Here is a 22443-nt window from a genome sequence, read left to right on the forward strand (position 1 = left end):
GTGGAGGGTAAACGCCGTTCAAGCATTGCTCTTCTGACATTGTACAAAAGCTGCTCTTTAACAAAAATGACGCTTTACAAGCTCCGGCAATGTTTTAAAACGACTTACTGTCACCTGAGTGACTTATATTACTTTACTTTTGTCATGAAACTTCAGGCCTCTATGTAACGTAACTAACAGTTATTTTAACCCAAACACAATCTTTTCCTGAAGCTAACAAAGTAGTTTATTACTAGTAGGGACTTGCACATTAACAATGAGCCAACTGGAAAGTGCGATTTTATATGATTGACGGGATTTGCTCGAATCAAAACTCAAGAGCTACAATAACAACGGAAAACCGAACAATTTCTTTACAGAATTGAACCTTGGAAAATTAGCTTTTTTGTCACTTGTTTGTCACTTTTAAAATAATGCTGATTCAATCAACTTAATCTGATCTTGTTAAAATTAGCATGAATGAAACTCCAGAGCTAATTGACTCCCACAACATTAAATTAATCGACTGTTGAAGCAATTAACAGCAGTCAAAAGAAGCCGTTTTATATTTAGGCTTAATTAGAGAAGAGACGGGATTTTATAGTGGAGCCAAAGAAACATGGAGAAAGTCAAGAAGGTGTTACTGATTCAGGATTTAAGAAAAAAAGATGAAAACCCTTTTAGACGCCAGCTGACGTTTTAGAAATAGTTCAATTTAAATCAACTCAATTAAAAAACACAAGCTACATTTAAATGAGTGTTTTCCTTTTCTTTTAAAGCTTTGTTTCAGTTATGATCAGTTGAAAAAGACTGTGTTTCAGAGTGATAGGTCTGTCTTTCTATCCAGAGGAGTTGAGGTGATGTCACCCACCCTTTATTTCCCACTGTGGCCCTCCATTACATGTACATGTAAACATCCGGGCGACTCTGGAGGACAAACAACGTCTCAAGTTATTTAGCATGCTCCGTGTCATGACAGGTCAATTTTTTAAATGCGAACATATCAGAACGTGCAGTAACAGCGTACCCTCTCGGCTTGAATGTCAAAAAACAGACCGTTGCCTCCCTATCACGAGCAGAGATAGCTGTCATACAGTGGATGAATTACCGTCCCCTGCATGCTCCATCTCAACTCGAATAAGCGCTGGATTGTTCACAAAAATGGGGAGGAAAAAAACCCAGAGAGGGTGAAGAGATAGAAATCCATTTGTAAGCCTGGCTGTGACTATTTGCATGGCGATGAAGGCCCCGAGTGTTCTGCAGTGTCCCAGACAATAGAGCCTGTGTTTGTTCTTCCCCGGGAGGTTTGAGAAGGGCAGAAACGGGGAGAGAAGAAGAAGAAAAGGGGAGGTCGTCAGCGGAGGGGATTCGGCATTGTGAAAACCAGACGCATTCGCTTGTGCTATTGTGGTGAGTGAATTGCTTTGCAGTACCAGGGCGTTTAGTTAAGCAGATTGTGTTTCTTCACACCCCTGCGATGATCTCTCTCGACGGCGGTTGGTGACAAGTGGCTCGGGGGACAGCAGAATGACACAAACAGGTGGGTGTGGGTGGTGGACGCTGTACATCCTTGTGAGAAGTTTTTTGTTCTGTCAGAAGATATTTAGACGCAATTTCATGTATTATCCGGGAAACGATGGATAGAGGGATTCGAAGAGCAAATGCGCTTTCAACATAAAAGCAGCAGGATTTCTGAGATTCATAATCATTTAAAGGGTCCGGGGGGGTCTTTGTGTTCGTCACAGCGAGAAATCAGCATCTTTTGAGATGGCTTCTTGCTTTTTTGTTGTAGCTTCTGAAATGAGGAAGAGCATGCTGAGGAATCTAAGGAATCATAGTTTACCAAAGTGATCATTCAGAGTTGATATTTGAGGCAGCTGTATTGATAATCTAAAAAGTTAATTTCATAGAAATAAACACTTTTTGTACTAGTCTATATTATGTAGCAACAAAACACGATCCTTCAGTTCAGTCCGCCTGTGGTGTGATTTCATCGTTATTTTACAGTTTCCCTGACCTTTCTTTCACATGTCCGACAGTTTGGTCCACTTATTCAAAGGCAGCAGGCAGATATGCACAAATACCACATTTGTAACCGCAGAACATCCTCAGTGTGTGAGGGGAAAACATTGGCCAAACTAATGAGATGTGTGCGAACCGCTAACACGATGTAGCGTTTCAGTACGTTGGAGAGAATGTTGTGATTCTCTGCTCCCTGAATGTTGTCCATGTCATATGTTTAATGACACTTTTAAACTCTTATATAGATAATTGCCTGTAGTTTAAATTCACCACACTCTTTTTTTTAAACTTCGGTGAATTGTTTTTGATGAAAAAGGCAAAAAAAAAAAATAATGGGATGAAGTCCTATCGCTGATAAATGTCAGAGGAAATTCAGAGCACTTTGCTGAAGAGTAATGATTTTTTCCACTTGTGCACATAATAAAATAACAAACAAATTACTTTCCAGCGAGTACATGATAGCTTGACATTCCCCCGTTGCTCTCGCTCAGTCTCTGGCCTCATTCGAGGTCCTGATTTAGGAAACATGAACAACATGTCAGCGGTGTTGTTTTACAGAGCTGAACAGTAAACATCAGGGCCCATGATAGGCTCCCAAATGACCAATTAAGGACGTATTGTCTTGGAAGGGTGAATTTAAAGAAGCGAGGCTTGGCAGATGGATTTGCCTTCAAGGTTGCAGATAGCTATAGAGTCTGTGTTCAGATCCATTGTCACGTTCTCAGCGTTACACCTTTTCGTGTTCTTCCATGATGCTGGAAAAACGACATCATTAATGCTCGCATAGAGTTGGCATTACTTAGCAGTTAGCGGCGGCAGTGCATATTGATGCGTCATTCACAATGTCAAGTAAAAGATTCTTTACCGTTATTGCCACGCTTTAAACATCTTTAACAGCATCCCCGAACCATTGCTACAACGGAGCGACATTTGATCAACTAGAACACATCGCCATACAGGACAAATGATGCCGCGGTCTCAGCGCAATCTGGTGCTTAACATTGTGAGACTGCAGCTCATTGTCATTCTGTCGTGCGGTGGAGAGGCATGTACTGTATACATACAGGCTACAAGAAATGGGAGGAAGGCCTATCCGAGCTAATGAATGGCTGTCAACCACGGGGCACTCTGCATGTCATGTAGAAATGAGAGTTTCTTTTGGAAGGAGACAATTAACCATGTGGAGTTTCATGTTTCTTGGGGATATTTTTAGCTTCTCATGACTCCTCTCAGGGCATATTCTCCAGTTAATGATACCTGATTGATTTGTGTTTTTATAGGCTTTCCACAATATGGATTTACTTTACACTTTTTAAAATCGGCCACAATTATGATCAAGCACCATCAAGCCAGCTGTCACACATGGACATGTGTTTTTCCAACTCCCTAATACCTTTGCTATTTACAGACCTGGAGCTGGAAGTTTTCATGGTCTCCTCATTATTTTCCCAGAATTTCATTTCTATAAAAGGCCCATCTTGTTAAATTGGCACCTAAACATCTGTTGACCTGTGCACTATTCCAGCCACAGCAGTACAGGCCGATACCCCCGGGAGGGATGTTTTTTAAGCAGACTCCTTGGCATGCTGGCAGCCAAAACAGTTGCTCAGAGTAACATCATTGAGGGCCGTTGTCTAGTTTTTGACTCAAGGCGTTCAGTTTGGGCGCGTGCTTGGCAGCCCCATGAAAGACCATAACAGCTCACCATTCACTGGCGACTAATTGGACTGTCACTCCGCAAACGCTCGGAGATTTGAATCTGGCCCGTAAAGACATACATAAGCACAAACACATACTCTCATTCGCGGTCTGTATCGGAAATTGAATTTCAGAAATGAAAGGCTGCATCAGTAATTGATTTTACCAGCCCATTACAAATGGGTCTTGGCAGCTAATTTAGTTTTACAAGATTAAACATGAACATTATGAGCTGTTAAGCATTAACGCTGCAACTACTCTAACCGCCGAAACGACGTCCCGGAGTATGTTCTAAATTTCCACCGGGACCACCCATGCTAAAAATGCATGCACTTGCGCTCCCGCGCAGCACTTTGGATTAAGGCGTCCACATATTTGGGACTCTATATGTTATGTGCTGATATAACGGTGTCAAAGAGCTTCAGAATTATGGTCGTTACTCCGAGCCCTCAATAACATCTGATCCCACTGACTGGTGATGTATGGTTCGCTGCTTGACTGGAGAGCAGTAAAGTCGGGTTCAGGGTTTCGTGTCTAGACGAATAATTTGTGTGGCTTCGCAAAGCAAACAACTGTAAGACAAAAGTCTGAAGTGATGAGAAAGCAAAGGAACATCCATAGTTTCCGGGCAAACACACCTCTGCTGCAGAGGCAAAAATACCAATTTCACAGGAGAAGTTAATTGCTAATTTACTGAAAGGAAAAGACGAGGTTGACGGCAGTGATTACGCAAGTGATATTTCCGTCTCTTTGACACGTCGACAGTGGATCATTACTGCTGCTAGTCGAAAGAGAATGAAAAGCACACCACAGTTGATCTGTTTATCTAAAGGGAATTGATGCATTTGTTGAAGTTCAACTCTGTTAACTTTGACAGGGGGGGGGGGGGGGGGGGGGGTTTAAGATATTGTATTTGTGTTGTCTTGACTAATTTGCTGTCTTGTCTGACTTTCGTTGTCCTTTCACTCTTGACCCTGGTGCACGTTATAATTGCATCGATTCCACTCATACGTTGTCAGAGGCATGTGTGTCTCTGTTTTCCATGTCTGGGGAGACATTGATCTAATTAGGAATCTTCATTAGTCAGCTGCAGAGTGCAGTGTCATGCTTTAGGAATGATGTGCAGCCCCCCCCCCCCCCCCCCCCAGTGAAACACAATGCAGGGCCTTGTCTGAATTCAAAACAGAGGGCTGTTTTCAAACGCCTGTGCAGGACCGCAGGATGCAAGACAAAAAAAACGAACAAAGGGTTTGTCTTCCTCGTGTAAAATGCAATCCCTGCTCGGAATCAGAATCAGAACCGTTTATTGCCAATGAATCTGTCATGGCGGGATCCAGCTTCCTGAGTTTAATTTGTTATACATCTGAGTTGCTGTTGTGCAACAGCTTTGATGTAACTCTTGGGATAGATAAAAGGATGATCCTAATGTCATCACAGAGCTCAAGGAGAACACTTGGTTCTCAGCCAAGCCCCCATGGCTGACCTCGAGTGGCCTTCATCGACGCCACCCATCATGTTAAGTTGTATTTTGAACCTGGATGTTGTTGAACACCATTGTATAAAAAGAGATATTGTTAGGGTACAATCGTGTTTTCATACAATTGAACTGTTAATGTTTTCTTTTGTTTGGTAAATGTTGTATTTGGACTAATAACTTAAAATGGCTGAAGCTGCAACTATTTACATAAAACATGAACCATTTCAGCCATTCATCATAAACGGCTGAAATAGTTAGCTTCAAGTAATGGATTAAGATTTTTGAGAGAGTTAATTAATTAATGAAGTCATTAATTTTTATTCAAATAGTAATATCTATTACCTTTACTTAACACGTTTACTTCACACTCGCTAACTAGTTTACATGTACTCTCAATCACGGCACGTATTCATGCTCATGTTTGATTTCTTTTTTAAACCAAGCAACTGCAGAGCTACTCCCTGAGGTACAAGTACACCTTGTTTGTAATCGCTGATATAGAATACAGTCTTAGATTTTTATTTACTGCATGTAAACTCTTCGAAGTCAGCTCTGACTTTCTATTATACAGCCTTTAAATGGAGCTTTGCGAAGACATACAGAATATTCCACATATGTATTTAAAGCTTTGTCAAATTAAACACTTGATTTTTGAATTCCACAGTGCCAGAGATTTAAGTTTCCTCATTTTGCGAGCGCTGTGCACTGCTGGAAATGTCTCACTGCAGCCGTTAATTAAATTGTTAACTTTTATTTCAGAGACATGAGTATGCATTCAAACCACATCGTAACGAGATGGGATACAGCTCTGCCGGGATCATGAATTACTCTGCTGTTGAATGGAAGAATTGGTGATACTGGACCAGTGAAACCTCCGTCCTCTGTCCACTAACCATGGGCAGTGCAGAGGAAATGCACGGGTGGACAGTAAAAATGAGCATGCCGAGTGTTTTGGCCATCGTTACGGTCTTTTCTATGATTCCTGGCGGGGTGCTGAGCGATACGAGAGGTGCTCAGGGTCTGGAAGCCCAACAATTGGCCCAAGGGTCCACTCATCTGCACCGCCGCCTGAAGAGAGGCTGGATCTGGAAACAGCTGTTTGTCCCCGAGGAAGATCCCACTCCTCGCGTTATTGGCCAGGTACCATTTCAGATTGAATGTCCTCCATGTCCTTGACACGCTGCGTCTCTTTGAAAAAGCTTGTTTTCTGGCTACTTCTGAGCTTTTTATTTTCTCCAATCAAGCTTTCATATACCTCCTCTTCTTTTTGCAGCTCAAATCCGACTATGACCGAGGTGAATATTCCATCAAGTACATATTATCAGGAGAAGGGGCCGGGGATGCGTTTGAGATGGATGAGTATTCTGGTGAGATCCGGACACTGAAGAAGCTCGACCGAGAGGAAAAAGCCTTCTACGTCCTTCAAGCCCAGGCTATCAACAGGAGGTCCAATGAACCAGAGGAACCCGAGTCAGAGTTCATCATCAAGGTGCAGGACATCAATGACAATGTCCCGCAGTTCCAGAACGAACCGTATGTGTCCAGCATCCCTGAGATGTGTCCAACCGGTATGTTTTTGAGAGACGAGAGGAAAGTTTAAACAGTAAAAAGAAACGAAAAGCACAGGCAGGTTAAAAGAGTTGTTCTCAATACAATGGAGGTGAATGGATAGTCATTATATTTTTGAAATGTCAGTTTCAAAGAAAGCTGAAAATCGAACAGCAAAATCTGTTTCAAAAATTCCCTCCTAATGTCCCGATTACTCAGGATGATCCACAGACCCCACTCACTCCTGTCCGTTTTTTCCTGGAACTGCATTGTACTGAATGAATAGATTTTGATGAATGTTACTTTTGATGTCGGCAACTTTAGTTCAGACTGAAATATCTTGGCAATTGTTAGAGGAGTTGAGAATTTGAACAACTATTACTCTTCTCCAAGGGTTGACCCCCTTACTTTTCATCCAGCAACAAAATCTGAATTTGTACTTCTTTGGTTTGTGACCAAAAAAACGAATGACATTCGTTTTTTTTCTAATTCGTAAATATAAGCATGCTAACACATTGAACTGAACTCCAAACATCTGCATAACGCGATCATTTAAAGTGTTGGAAAATATGCATATTGGCTTTTTAACGCCTGGTTTTGGTAAGACCTGTTATATGCTCATGGTTTATTTATGATTCCAATGTGTCGAGGGAATTATGTATTTAACATATTATTCGTACAAACAAATTTGTTTACGGATAAAATTTCAACTTTGCTATTTAACAGATACAAACTTGCAATTGGCTTTATTGTTTCTAGAGTTGTACTTTTAAAATTATTTTTCTGAACTTAAATCTTGACGGAAGACAATGAACAAAAGGTTATGTGAATGTCTGTCATCTGTCCCCATTCAGGGAGTTAGAAGTATTGGATTCTGAATTGTAGCTTGGATGCCTTTCTTTTTCTTATATAATGTTATTATAACCACTGCCCTTTCATTCCACAAACATTACCGTTTCAATTTATATGTAATCTGCTTTTGCAGCAATATCTCGCTCGTAATAAATCACAATGCGTTTGACTCGGAAAAAGAAAGCGATAGGGGAAGGTTGGAATGCTGTGGTAAACCCCTGCCTGTGTGTAGAAAAAAAAGCAGAGTGCTTTCTGGGAAAAAAAAGAAAAAGAAAGAACAAGATGGACGAGGACTGAGGGAGAGGATATGGTCAGTGGAGAAAAGGGTAGTAAGTGTGAAAGATAGAGAGGCGAACTGAATGAGAACGCGATGGAGAGAAAACGAGCAGCAGGTGGATGGTGAGAGAGATGTCGCTATAGGGCTGTGGAGGTTGTCACACACACCTGCACAGCCTTACTGAGTTGTGAAAGGCCGACACTGCTCCCCCACCATCCTCCCCATTGTCAACATCCCTCCCCGAACCCTACCTCAACCTCCCCCCCTCCCTCCTTCCATTCCCACTGCTCCCCCCCCCCCCTGAGCCAGACAGACAGACCCTGCGGGACCGGGGCATAATCTCTTTATTTCCCCGTCGACTGGAACTGCTGCCCGAGCTAACTCTGTCTGTGTGATCCCCCCCCCCACAGGGACCACAGTGGCCCAGGTGACAGCCACAGATGCTGATGATCCCATGTTTGGAAACAACGCCAAGCTCATCTACTCCATCCTGCAGGGGGAGCCCTACTTCTCTGTGGAGCCAAAGACGGGTAAACCCTTCCAGATAAAGAGGCTTTTCGTTTGAACTGCACTGACTTCAGTCGTTATCTTAGTTAGCTGCGCAAATATCTCGACAGCCACAGTTTGGGCTCTTAGGGAGGCGCACTAGAGATTTGGCTGTGCAGAAATGATGTTTAGCTTCATAGCGAGTGGGCTTAAAAAACAAACAGAAGGGCAGAAATATTTTCAATCTCAGACTCTTGAGACTGAAATCTGTTTTGTCTTTGGCTTCCTCCCTCTGGTCCGAGTCACTTTTGACAAGTGATAGACGACTCATCACTTTGAAAATTGTATATATTCCCCTGGCAACGTTTTTCCTTTCAACAACTATTCACAGACTTAGCTACTGTTTCGAAGCCATTGGGCGATATGCGAGTGCCTACACCCCTACGAGGAGTCTGGTTCAATTGATGCTCATGCATGTACATTTACACTACTTATTTGTGTGATACAGAGGTCAGTTGTAGCACCTCCCACACACATTGTTGAACTCTGCTGTCAAGAGTTGTGGAATGGCATTATTGAGTCAGAAAAGTTTTAACATGCAAATGAATGCAATGTGTAAAAGGGTAAATCTAACTTTTTGGGGAACCAACTGTTCATTGAGGAGTGGGCAGCAGTCAATATAAGTTTGTTCTGCTCATGGCCTCAGTAACGGATACGCCTGGAGACACTTTATAAAGACCAAAACCACCAATGAATTGATCCTATAGGAGCAAATACTGTTTCCAAAGTCCGATACATGTTTTCTCATAGACGTCTATACAATCAGACTTCTTTTTGTCGATTGGAAACAATGCAAGTTTAAGGCTCCTCCCCTTTGGCTTCACTTTTCAGAACATGAAGGTTTGATACCTGATCACACTGCTGTTCCTTCATTGCAAAGAACATTGGCACTTCACAGCCTTGATGAATATGTATTACATTAAATATGTAATAACCCTCCGCTAAAACTATAGTCCCCAACAAATACACTATTTAGTCCTTTTTGTGTAACATCTTCTGCAAAAGGAATTTTTTTTAGGAATGAATAGACTTGAGACGGACAGACAACATCATGAAAGACACACTGACAAACATTGTTATCCTTAAAACAGATAAAAACTGACCAGCCGGCTAAATCAGGTGTGTTACCAATACAAATATTGACTGACTATAAGATAGTTAATGGCTGCTGAAAAAATGATGCAATCCAAACACAAGATTAGATGAATAACTAGTTTAAATGCTGACGTCTTAGGCAAAAATAGCGTCTAATTCTCTTGATTCTAATTGTTCTGTTTACTGTTGCGCACAGTCTCCACTTTGGCCAGACGGAGGAAACATTAGTCATTTAACAACCCTCTTTATATTAATAAAGTTTGCAGATTTTAAATTGATAGTGGTGCAGTTTTACTGCAGGCACCCTTGAAGACTGCTCGAGGCAAAGTTTACTCACATTTTGAATAAAACAAACGCAGAAAACCACCCACAGATACACTCGATGGCATCCTACGAACCTCTTGTATACCTCCTCTCTGTCTGTCTCCTCCACCTGCAGGGATTATTGTAACGTCATGGCAAAACATGGACCGCGAGGCCAGAGAGCAGTACCTGGTGGTGGTGCAGGTGAAGGATATGCTTGGTCTCAGCGGCGGTTACTCCTCCTCCACCACCGTCACCGTCAGCCTGACTGATGTCAACGACAACGGACCCACTTTCCAGCATCGTGAGTCACTCCTACGAGTCACGGCGATGCAAACACACAAGCCATACACACTCCGGGAATCAACGAAAGAGCACAAAGCGTTGCAGACTGCGAGGACATGTTAAATATTGCACCTAAGAGGCATTTATTTGACCACACTTCTCCGGTTCGGGTGGGTGGGTTTGTGCTGAAATTAAAAGGAGACGGTCTAAGAATGAGACTGGGGGAGAGAGAGAGAGAGAGAGAGAGAGAGAGAGAGATGGGAGAAAGGAGATGGCGATGTTCATCTGCTCGTGCACGGTCGCACGAGTCGCCCACTGGATGAATTTAATCACTCACACATGAAAGGACATTTGTCATGATCTTTAGAAACAAACCTAGGCTTCTCCGTGATAAACCCGACTAAATGAATGCCCTGGGAAAAAAAATCTATTTTGTAGGAATGAGACAGCAAGGATGATACCTTTAACTATTAATGTCACGTTCACATTCATTGCCGGTGCGACTGTATCCCTCGGATTCCGCGTCGAGTCAAAAGGCCTTATAAATATTGTGTGACCGCACTCCGCACTTTGAACTGCGCCCTCTGTTTTGTAACATGATTGGTAATTATTATCAGGGATTCTTCTTTCTTTTTTTTTCAGGAGCAGCTGGTTGCCGTTGACTTCCTCCCAGTTGTGGCAGCCGTCCAAATAGAGTCACTCAAAGACACAATCGCATTTTCTCATCTGCTTATTAGAGAGTTGCTGGGATTATGTGGAGTTGCCACAACTTATCTGTGACTCACACAAATTGACCCTCCACCACAATGTTCTCCCTTCTTATCGCGTTACACACTAGCAGACTCTCTTGACTCGCACAACTTTCTGTCAAGCTCTGTAGGCGATGTTTTAGTACAGAAACTTCTTCTTTTTGTTGTCGTTTTTCACCGAAAGTGAGCTTGCATTACATGCTGCAAAAGCACCAATTTGACGTATCCCAACGTTCTCCGGCTAATCTTTGAAAGCATCCTTGTTTCTTCAGACCTGTACGCCTTTGCCGTCCCTGAAGATGCAGCAGTGGGCACCACAGTGGGCAGGGTCATGGCACAGGATGGAGACACTGGCATCAATGCCAGGATGACCTACAGTCTGGAGGATGACCTGGAGGAAAGCTCGACTTTTATCATCAAAACAGATCCAGTGACGCAGGAGGGAGTGGTCCTGCTCGCCAAGGTGAATACATACACTCCATTATCACTTTGTCTAATATATGAATTTTATATGGCTTTATTTAAGCTGATGTGTCAAGGGCAGTAGCGCAGACAGAAATCAAAGTATCAGTGGGCACAGGGGCCGTTAGGTTCTGAGACATTATTTCCACAAAAACTCCTTTTTAATCTCCGGCATTAGGGATTTAATTAACATTACAGACACCGACGCAAACTAAATTTTAAAAAATCATTTGGGCTGATAGAGGGCACGGCAACATATCCTGGCACTTTGCGCGCGCACAAGACAGCTGGCACAACAGCAGCGGCATCATCAAAGCCGACCAGACGCAACAGTGTAAGAGCCTGGCACAGGGACCCAGCAGCCACACAGAGTCACACAGCTGGCAGCAATATTGACTCCTTTCCAGGTCACGATCATATAGCAGCGTAATCTGAGCCAACGTGCACAATGAACGAGTGAATGCTACAGGCTTCAGCTTGAGCATGCATGTAAATCGCTTGCTTTGATGATTGCATGACAGCAATGAAATTAGCCAGTTTATGTCTAATTGACACATTAGAAGAGGGATCACTGTACAGTTAGTTGTGTAGAGGGACAAGGACTGTATGCCTCTTGGGACAATGTGAAACGTCTCTAATTCTAGCACTGAAAAAGCCGCCACATTTGTCTACTTACTGGCAGAATAGTTGAATAGTTTGAGTCTGTGGGAGCAGGTACCTTTTAAAAATGAGAGCTGAAGTATAACTTTTTTCTAAAGCGTTTTTGTGGAACAGCCTTGAAGCAAGCTTGGACACATTTTGGGAAAAAAAAATGCTTTTTCACTTTCTTGCCAAGACTTTACTCTCAAGTCCTTTCTAGATATAAGGCTACAGCCAGATAGCTTAGCTTAGCACAAACACCGACGCCTCTTTGGTCAAAGTAGCCATACTACTGTGTAGAAATAATCTGTTACAAGTAAAAGTCCTGCATTCAATATTTTACTGAAGCACAAACGTATTAGCATCAAAGTATTCTTAACGAGTGCTCATCACCCATATGCAGAATAACCCATTTCAGAATTATTATTAATAGTAATAATCAAACAACTGGATTATGATTATTGATGCATCGATGTGTTCATCACTTTAATGTTGCAGCTGTTAAAGGTGGGGCTAAATGTATTCACCTTATACACTGCTGGTTAATTGAATAATGCATTGTATTCTATTTGTTGGTTCGTATTTTTCGTATTAACTGAATTAAAGGTGCTTGAGTAAAGATACTTTGTTACGTTCCATCACCTGACGGTCCTAAACATACTCTCAGATTACTCTTGTTTTCCGCTCTGTGTTTGTTCTCCCACGTATCGTATCCTTCTTCATCGCACCGGAGAATTCAATTTAGATGCCGTGATAATGAAATAACGAACACAGTGTTGACTCTGTCTCTGAATCATTTTGTAAATGCAATAATGGTTTTCATGCTGTTTTCTTATTACCGGGATCATAATGTTTAAAAAACAAATCGATGAAACGCAGCATTATTTAAATGCATGTTCACAGCTGGGAACTTATTGACATTGACTAAACAATTTTAATGTCCAGTCAGAGTCGTGTCCTGCTCCCTCAGGAACAATCATCTGTCTTGGCAAAGCGTATTTGGAAAGCTGTTACTCTTTAAGCCTGCTTAATGATGATGGACCAGGTGTTCTCTGCCTGTAGGAGCCTCTGTATTAATATGCATTGTTAAAAAGGTATTTCTTTTTCTCCCAGCCTTTGGACTATGAAACCAAAAGACGTTTTGTCATGGCCGCAGAGGCGGTCAATGATCACGTGGACACTCGTTTTCTGACTCTGGAGGAGTTCAGGGACCGGACAACGCTGAAGATTGTTGTGGAGGACGTGGATGAGCCGCCTGTCTTCCTCTCAGTGGCCTACGAGTGGAAAATCCCTGAAAATGCAGCTGTAGGAACTGCGGTTGGCAGTGTTAGTGCCAGAGACACTGACACAGTCAACAATCCCATCAGGTACAGTAATGTGAACCATCTAAACCGGGAAGAATGGCACCTGCCACCCAACTGCAAGCATGATAATGACGAGGCAGATGCCCAAGCTGGTGGGGGCGTAACGTCCCCAGACAGCTTCCTCCACACGGCGGAAAGTCATTCCATTTCAGAACGCGTTACTGGCTCGGTGCATCCATTTTTACCCTTGATCTCTGGATACTCTGTACACGCTCATATTTATCTCACATTACATTAGTATTAGAAATGAGCCCCGCTGAATAAATCATGACGATTATTTTTTTTTTTCATACCTCACAGACTTTTGCCGTGGTATTATCACAAAGCGACGTGGCTAGGACGTAGGGATGAAATAAAGCACCGTACGCCGTGGCATATGGAATTGAGATTTGCAGTCATTTGCAACTGGGGCACGTTGCAGAGGAGACATCAGCAGCACTGGTGCCTGTAGTCCATCTCAGCAGAGCTTAAGAGTGGCAGGTGCTGCATATCATCCTCAGCCTAGCGTGTATTACTGTCCCTTTGGAGGCAGTGTCTCATTGATTAATAAATTCAGGCTGACATTTAAGGGCTTTCCGCAGTTCTTCTAAATATGATTGAGTTTGCGTTGGTCAAATTGGCTTATTTTCCGTGTTGTTATTTGAAATATGGCTCAGAGAAATGATTCATTCGTCAGTGTGTTTCACTCCTTATTACCCTATCACCATGGTGTTATAATCACATATACATATCTATATATGTTAATGAATCCTAAAGGTATGGTACATGAACACTTCTGCTTGGTCTGTGGATGATGCTTTTTATTGAATGTTTATTTTACATTATGTATTTTAACATAAATAAATCACTGGCCCTAACTTGTCACCCACTAAACAAGACACGGTGATGTGTGCTCTGTCACTCAGCTGCACCACATGTGACATATTTATTTATCATTCATTCCAAAAAGACTGAACAAAGTTCCCTTATATTTACAAGATCCCCTGCCTCACTGTTTTTAAATCACATTACCTCTCTGAACACAAATATATACGGTCTGTTGTCAGGTTGAAGTAACTGAAATACATAAACCTGTGTCCATCTGTGAGATGCTTTGTCTTCAGTGTTGTTGTCACACTAGCTGGTGTGCTCGCTCTCTTTGTTGGATATCTGTCAACAGATTTAAGAAAATGAGCAGTTTGCCTCATTAATCTCCCCGCGGTATCACAATGTTTTGTTGGCCCAGAAAGCAACCTCGACTGCTAAATGGTGTGTCTCTGTGCTTTCTCTTCCAGATATTCGATTGACAAAAAGAGCGAGACCACAAAAGCTTTCAAAATAGACCCAAACAATGGAACTATAACTGTCGCTAACGCTTTGGACCGGGAGACGACAAACTGGCACAATGTGACTGTTGAAGCCAAGGAAACAAGTAAGGAGACTGCCCGTGTTTTGCTCAACAGCATCTTGTTGATAAAGCCGTCTTATGGCACATTTATTTTCACTCATGAAACCTGTTCAGAATATATTAACAGCAATGTGTTGATGACACGTCTTTGTCTGGAGCAGCGGTTCACAGCCAGAAGTACCCCAGGGGGCGCAGCGGTTGTCTGATTTAATGTGGAAAGATTATGCAGTTCATTAACTCGAAAAATATAAGCTCCGGTTTGGTCAAGAGGAAATGTGTTCAGCTGTAAACATGTTGAGATTAAGAGTGCGGCGAACTAAACGATATAGAATTTATTGCAATCGCTAAAAGTAATGAATGAATAAATGGTCTTAATAGTTCAACGTGCTGTACGTTGTCCTTCGAATGTCCAGCAACACCAGCGATCAGTGAGACTGCACAAGCGTGATTGTAGTTAAAATAACTATGGAAGTTACATAACAAAAGTTAGTAAAATTAGGATTTTACTTTCCTGGGGACAAGCACAGTGGTCTCCTGGGTGAACGTCCTGCGTCCCGTCTGTCCATCCTGTCCCCCATGTAGACTTTGTCAGGTTTTATACCACGTCTCCTGGCTTCCTTAGAGGCATTCCTTCGTGTCCTGGCTCACAACAGATTACATGGGCTGTACACGAATTATGGTGCATTACTTTTTGTAGGTATAAGTACCAACAGTTAATGAGAACAGGCTGAGTAGTTAGCTAAAAGTAATGGGATAAACAGTTATTATCTAAAAGTAATAAGTAAAAGATTGAAATTGTTATTTATACATTGTTGATAAATAATTATTAGCTGAGTAATCAATAAATGGTTGAATTGTCCAGCTTCAGCAGCTTTAAGTGATCGTACGAATGCAAACCTGGCAGATCTAAACATTGAGTGCTCAATTATACGACATTATTGTTTGCTAACAATGTCCAATTTCAAGAGCAAAAGTGCAAAATAACATCCAGTTCAAAATGAACTTCACATAAGCAGATGTTGATGAAGGGGATGGCTTCAAAAAGTTGGGGACCACTGATCTAGAGTGACGTAAAACCTCAAATTATCTTTGAAAAATTTGCTTCTTCACAGTTTTATGAATGTTCATTTTGTCTTTGTTTGAAGAGAAACGCCATCGCCCATTTTTGTTGAGTCATGTTTCTAAAAGAAGAAACAGTCATCAGTCATAAGTATTATTTTGAGCTCTTAGAACGCATTCATGCAACCCAGTTGACTCCAGCAAATGTCTATCTTCACTACTGCAGCGCTGAACCATTTGTCCTCCTCCGTGGTGGTGTTCATCACGGTGCTGGACATAAACGACAATGTGCCAAGGCTGGCGAGAGATTACCAGCCATTTATCTGCGAGGGAACACAGGCGGGAGAAGTATGTATATTATGATCCACTGATATTCATGATTTACTCTATAGGATCATTGAGAATTTACATGAAGTGGACAGCAAACTATTTCACATTGCAACATATTGTATTGCATCAATGTACTATTTTTAAACCTTGAATTACACACAAGGAGCCAACTTAGTATTGAACAGCTCAATACCACAATACATCCACGACATTGTCAGTCGAAATACAAATGAAATCTGCTTATATTTTCTCATGTGTCTTTGTGTCTCTCAGCTCATTCAGCTGCTCAGTGCTGTCGACCTGGACGGCCCTGTGGAGGGACACCACTTCTACTTCTCCATGGTCTCTGAGAAGCACATCAATCCAAACTTCACTGTCCGAGACAATCAAGGTTATAATCATGTAGCAATGCTGGAAGACATGTTTGGATCTCTGCCTTGAGTGAAAGTATCAATAACCACTGTTTGGAAAGAATGCATTCGTATTTAATTCGTATATAATGTAATTCGTATGTGTTTCTGGTCTTTGTGCTAAGCTAACAGTACTGCTGCAGTGGCACACTCAGCATGAACTAAATGTGTTGCTGCGGGAAATTTCATCCAGTAAATTACTAACATTTCCTGGGTTTTTTTTAGGAAATTAAAAACTGCACCTCTGTTTGCTTCATTTTTAGACAACACAGCCAGCATCGTGGCACGAAGGAGCACTTTTACACGCAAGGATCGAACCCAGTACCTCCTGCCCGTTGTGGTGACGGACAGCGGCTCTCCGGCTCTCTCCAGCACCAGCACTTTGACCGTCAGCGTATGCAGCTGCCAGCCTGCCGGCCATTGTCCCACAGGTGGGGTGGAGGCCCTCGCCCTGTCCATGGGGGTCAGCCTGCAAACCTTGTTAGGGCTGGTGGTCTGCCTCGTCACACTCAGCGGTAAGAAAGCACGGATTTATTTTCTATTCCCATTCCATCCAAGTCCAGAATATCCATCTATGATATAATAAGGAGTTTTTGGGTGAGTGGGCTGCTGTGAATCACCCAGGGACCACTTTGGGGTTCAGTGTTTCACTCCGGGACACTTTGACATGCAGAGAGGAGGAGCTGGCTGGGGATTGAACCTTTTATTTTGTGGTTAAAGGACTACCCGCTCAGCCACAGCCGCCCCGCATGAGCAACATAAAGATGAGAAAATAACAAGTCTCAGGCTGGAAATGTTTATTTTAATGAAAGATGTCTAAATGTAGAGCCCCAAAACTGACAAAATCTAGTCGAAGTCAAGTCAAAAATATTACTCAATATATCATATTTTGTTAAATAAGTAAAAATGTTTCATGGTTTTCCTTTAACTTCCAATCAGTTTCATTTAACATTATGTAAACCTGATTTTTTAGGGGGTTGTTAAAATACAGACTTACGGTGAATAATGTGCTTTCAGAAGGAAAAGATTTTCTTTGTGTAATTTTGCGTAGCTCCATCTCCATCCTCCAGACACATGCGACATCACGACACCTCCGTAATGTCCGGAGCAATTCAAGTGTAAGAGTAGCACAGCAGGGCGGTTATATATACAGTACAAGCCAATAACATTACACTCGAGAAAATACTTATCAAGTTTTTACAGAACATAATCCAGAGGTGCTGTTTCTGGAGCTTCTTCAGACGTCTTTCAAACAGCCAATAAAAAGGCTCCTGCAGAATCACCAAAGATCTTTATCGGCCAAATTTTTGGCAAGAGTTTCTCCAGACCTCAGTGTGATTGACGAGAGAGACGTGAGAGGCATTCTTTCAAGTCTGTTTTGTTTACACAAAAGAGGTGAAGTGTACTGGCGAGCTGATTGTTTCTGCACGGTGGGCTCACAAAAGGATTCACGAACAATATAGACTGAGATTGTCAGAAGATAAAAAACACTTCTATGATTAATTCACTTATAGTCCTGAGACATTAAGGTAACCGAGGATCAAACTCCCCAAAAGTCTGTATAGTTTGATTGGTTGATGGATGGATGGATGTTTGATTGATGGATGGATGGATGTTTGATGTTGGATATTTTGTTGTAAAAAGTCGTTCTTTTTCAGCGGATCTGTTGAGCTAGAGCAGCTCCGCCTCACATCATTTTGGCAAGTACATGAACGTGTGTTAAACAGCAGGATTTTTCATTAACAAATTTGCTCTTTCATTTGATTCCCTTTTTTAAAAACTCACCAGCGTGCCTTTAACACACGCTTTCTAAATGCTGAAAGCTTGCAGGGCTATGATGTCAGCTGATGAGCATACTGGTTGCAATACATCAGCAGCAATGCCATCCTGGGACACTGATGGGTTTGCACAGTGAAAAGCTTTATTATGACCTCGGCTGCTTTGTGTCCCCTCTGTGCCCATCACATGAAAGATTAATGACAATACCTGCTATGCTACCATTCCGTCGGATGAGCACAATACCCGATGAAAACACAGCAGAATGAAATCTTCGAGCATTCTGTGCCGCATGGAGCAAACAAAGAAGTCTTCTTTCATGTCTGAGCTGAAATTAAAAACGTTATCGCCGAATTTGCGTTCATTTAGATTTTCCGCATCCACAATAAGTTACTGAAAAACAAATCTGGCTGCCATTATTTTCGGTGCACGAGTTCACGCTATGCTCCATCAGGCACCCTAGATGCTTTTTATCCCACTAAGCTCATGCCCTGGTGTTTAACGGTAATGATCTCCTGCTGTGTTGTGTCTGCAGTGCTGTCAGTCCTAATGCTCATGGTGAGGAGGCACAGGCGTAAGCAGCAGGAGGGATTGGAGGTGGAGGTGATGGATCTGGAGCTGCCTGAGACGGTGTCGCAGAAGGTGCTGTATTACGGAGAGCCGGGGGGTGGGGGAGCACACCTGGGCTTCTGCCAGCCTGTTGTCCCGTTGCGACACCACCCGAGGAGGAGGGAGAGGAGGCTGCGGAGGGAGGATGTCAGGGCAAGCATACGGATGTCTCTCAGAGAATCCCACCTCATCGGGCCGGACGACGAGGTCTTCCGGCAGTTTATTCTGGACAGGCTGGCAGAGGCGGATCAGGATCCTTACGTTCCCCCATTCGACTGCTTCAGAACCTATGCATACGAGGGGTCGGGGTCTCCCACCGGATCCCTGAGCTCACTGGAGTCATCCGCTTTGGAGCTTGAACACGAGCAACCTGTTTGTAATCCCAGACCCTTGATGGTTAAACTCACCCCGTGGCATGGTGGAGGAGAGGAAGACACCGTCTTCTGAGGTGCTCTTCTTCTTCTCCTTTAATGGCTGTTTATCTAATATATAATACCATATAATACCATAATATCACCTCTAGGCGTTGCACTTGATTCAGCAGCCGCTCCCTGAGATGAACATAATGAGACAGAGCGAGTCCATCAGGCCTTTTTGCCTTGCTTGTGTTTTTCTGCTAACCTCTTTTGTCGGTTTTAAATTCATAATGTTGCCACATTGGCACGTTTCTAGGTTTATTTGAGACGAACGCTGCCAGGTGTCGTCTCAGCACCCCCCCAAAAACACACACATTTACTACTGAACAAACACGACGTGCGACTCTTTCCGCCTCCCACCTCTACAGACATCTGATCCCCTTCATGTTGCCAGCCTTGGCTCGGCAGAGGCTCCATTCGTCCATTTATAAGCAAACATGATGTTATGTTTATCGAGTTGTCATATTTCTTCTTACTAACTCAATACAAGCTGTATTTAGCGCCTGTGATGCCGTCGGCACAGGTTGCTGATGTCGGCTTTTAATTTTCCAGAACGTGTCATATCGGTTCAGCCGGTTTACATAAAATCAAAACCGGTTTAGGCTTGTACACCAGACCGGACCGGAAAACATATCCAACCGTACGATGGACCGGCTCAGTGCATTTAAAACGAGCACCCATCAGTGACACCAAGTTCTACTTGAAGGAACGTTTTAACAATTTGGGAAATATGTTTGTTCTCTTTCTTGCCCATAGTTAGAGGGGACGATACCACTCTTATGTAGGCACGGTAAATATAATGCTGTAGCATCCTGTTAGCTTAGCATTAAGACTGGAGACAGAGTGAAACAGTTAGCCCGACTCTTCCTTTGGAAGATTGAGAGGTGTCGGTCGGCGGTTTTCTTTCTTTCTCCTGTCTAGCTGCTGGCTGTCGCTCCATATTTATCATACAGACACGAGATTATCTCATTCTCAAACTACTCTGAGCGACTCTGTGTATTTGACAAAATGTTGAGCATTTTCTTTAAAGATGAAATCAATCCAGAATGGTAATAATTGCACTCATGCTTGGCATATTTCGACCCGTTTTTGGTTTGCTCTATTTTTATTGTGTTCTTCCTGACAAGCGACCTTTTATGGTTGTGCAAATATTGGCTGCGTGGGTTTAGCGTGACCTGACAACATGTTGAGGCTACAAACGTGTTATTTACTCTCCAGAAACTGCAGATTGCATCCCCTGTTCCACCAAAAGTGAATGTTTGTGTTGTCCAACCATAACCATGTTCCTTTCCCAAGTTGAAGACGCAGTATTATCACAGTATGACTGATTGCGTGAGTACACATCCAGATGTGTAAGAATATAGGAAATCATTTTAAGTCAGAGTCCAACCGTGGCTCTCCTTCTAGCTCTGTTTTGTTCTTCACCAACCCCTGAGAAAAGTTACATGGCTTCTTAGCGTTCACTAGAATTGTATCCTGAAAACAGCTTCCTGCTGCAGCTGAAAATAAAACTCTGTTGAGAGCTGTCTTCGTTGGCTGGGAAACCAAAACAATTAGTTTAAAAAGGCTAAAGCACTCCTCAAGAAGGACTCCTCAAGACGAGGGGAAATGCAAAGGTGGCGACAAGTCTTTGTCGGTTCATCGCTACGAGAGGCCGCTGAACATTGCACATTGTCGCTTGATCCGTTCTTGATTAATGCAGCCTTTACCAAGTACTTCTTGACTTCATTTAAGCAAACTTTAATCAGAAGGTGGATCGTTTTTAATCAGTCACATGGGTTGATCTTTAGGGCGTTGACGAACAACCTATTGTGTTGTTTCAGTACTTGTTGCATGTACAGCAGTGCCAAAAGCCTGTGATGAGATCCACCCACGAGACATGATACTCCTCTACTGTACACTCTTTTCTTGCTACCCTCACTCTGACAATTCATCACAGTGCACAGATCAGTCTACGCCCAGTCGTTGAGTCACTAGCTGGTATAAAGTCACTTTGGCAGATATATGTACCTCACAATCTGAAATACAACTCGAGAAACCATCTTAGAAGAAAGTGGATACACCAAAGAGGTGGATTAGACCACAATGAGCTGGGGGGGGGGGGTGGTTCCCAAAGAGTGCAACAATGTGATTCATGCTTTAATTATTGGTTATTAAAGTGTGATATTATGACCCTCATCGTATAACACATACAGTATTACTGACCTGTGAAATGTACAATTCTGATACTATTTGTAATATTGTTAACTTTTTTTATCATGTTTTATATTTTCTATTTTTGCTCAGAACTGTTTGTACTGTACAGTGTTTGTATTTGTATTTTACATTATGAAATTATATAAATGAATGCATACCTCACATGTCTGGCAACATATTTTTTTCGACAGAGATTTTGTTTCCTGATTAGCCTTTTTTTTGCACAGAAATTAGAGTTCACACACAGAAGAGGTTTCCATTAAATATGAACTCTTTCACATGTATAATGCTGTATGATATGACTTTCTGCTTCTTGTTGAGTCACGAGAGAGCAGAGCACAGGACTCATGTAAGCCAATCAGCAGCGGAGAGACATCGCATTGGGTGGCTGGCAGCAAAACGCCAGCAAAGTAAGACTGAGAGAAGAGAAAAAGGCTTCATCTGAAATGCATAAAGAGAGTGAAACACAACAGCACGTAGCGCTGTGAAACAAATAATGTATACAGCGCCTGGCTCTCTTTCTTTCTTCTTGGCCATTTACAGTATTGTTGGCAAACGCCATCGCGTCTGTTGTGTGGGGGGCCGCTTGAGGTAATTGCATGGGGCTCAGGTCCAGCACCCTTCACCTTCTCGTCCACTAATTGGACTGTTTGCTGTGCGCAAAGGTCGACTTTTAGACCAGAGAGAGTGTAGTTCTCACTGGAGGAAAAAGTCAACACAAATATGTTGACACACCTTTTTGGAAAGTAGTTGGGAAAGCCTCGAGGTAAAGAGACAATATGAGGGAAACTAATAGCTTGAATCTGTTCAGCTTTTCCTTTGCTGCCGTGGTTACTTGTATGATATTTGCACCACTCAGCGGGACATTTTGCAGACATCAGTGCAACTCAAGTGAGCTTCAAATAGCTTTCACTGTTGGAAACAATCTATCCGGCCAGCTCTTTTTTGACTAAATCATCGGCTC

General features: G+C 42.5%; 1 protein-coding gene across 1 annotated transcript; it reads left to right on the plus strand.

The window, feature by feature from the left end:
* Nucleotides 1-1418: 1418 nt before the first annotated feature.
* Nucleotides 1419-19314, plus strand: cdh19 (cadherin 19, type 2; the record flags this gene model as incomplete). Its single annotated transcript, XM_079291729.1, has 12 exons — nucleotides 1419-1519; nucleotides 5936-6316; nucleotides 6450-6744; nucleotides 8264-8383; nucleotides 9934-10101; nucleotides 11104-11294; nucleotides 13046-13299; nucleotides 14571-14707; nucleotides 15969-16090; nucleotides 16346-16463; nucleotides 16746-16997; nucleotides 18794-19314. The coding sequence occupies exons 2-12, from the start codon at nucleotides 6071-6073 to the stop codon at nucleotides 19312-19314; spliced, it is 2424 nt and encodes an 807-aa protein (XP_079147855.1). The 5' UTR covers nucleotides 1419-1519; nucleotides 5936-6070.
* Between the last annotated feature and the right edge of the window lie 3129 nt (nucleotides 19315-22443).

The sequence above is a fragment of the Melanostigma gelatinosum genome (assembly GCF_949748355.1).
Source record: "Melanostigma gelatinosum genome assembly, chromosome: 20".
NCBI lineage: Eukaryota > Metazoa > Chordata > Actinopteri > Perciformes > Zoarcidae > Melanostigma > Melanostigma gelatinosum.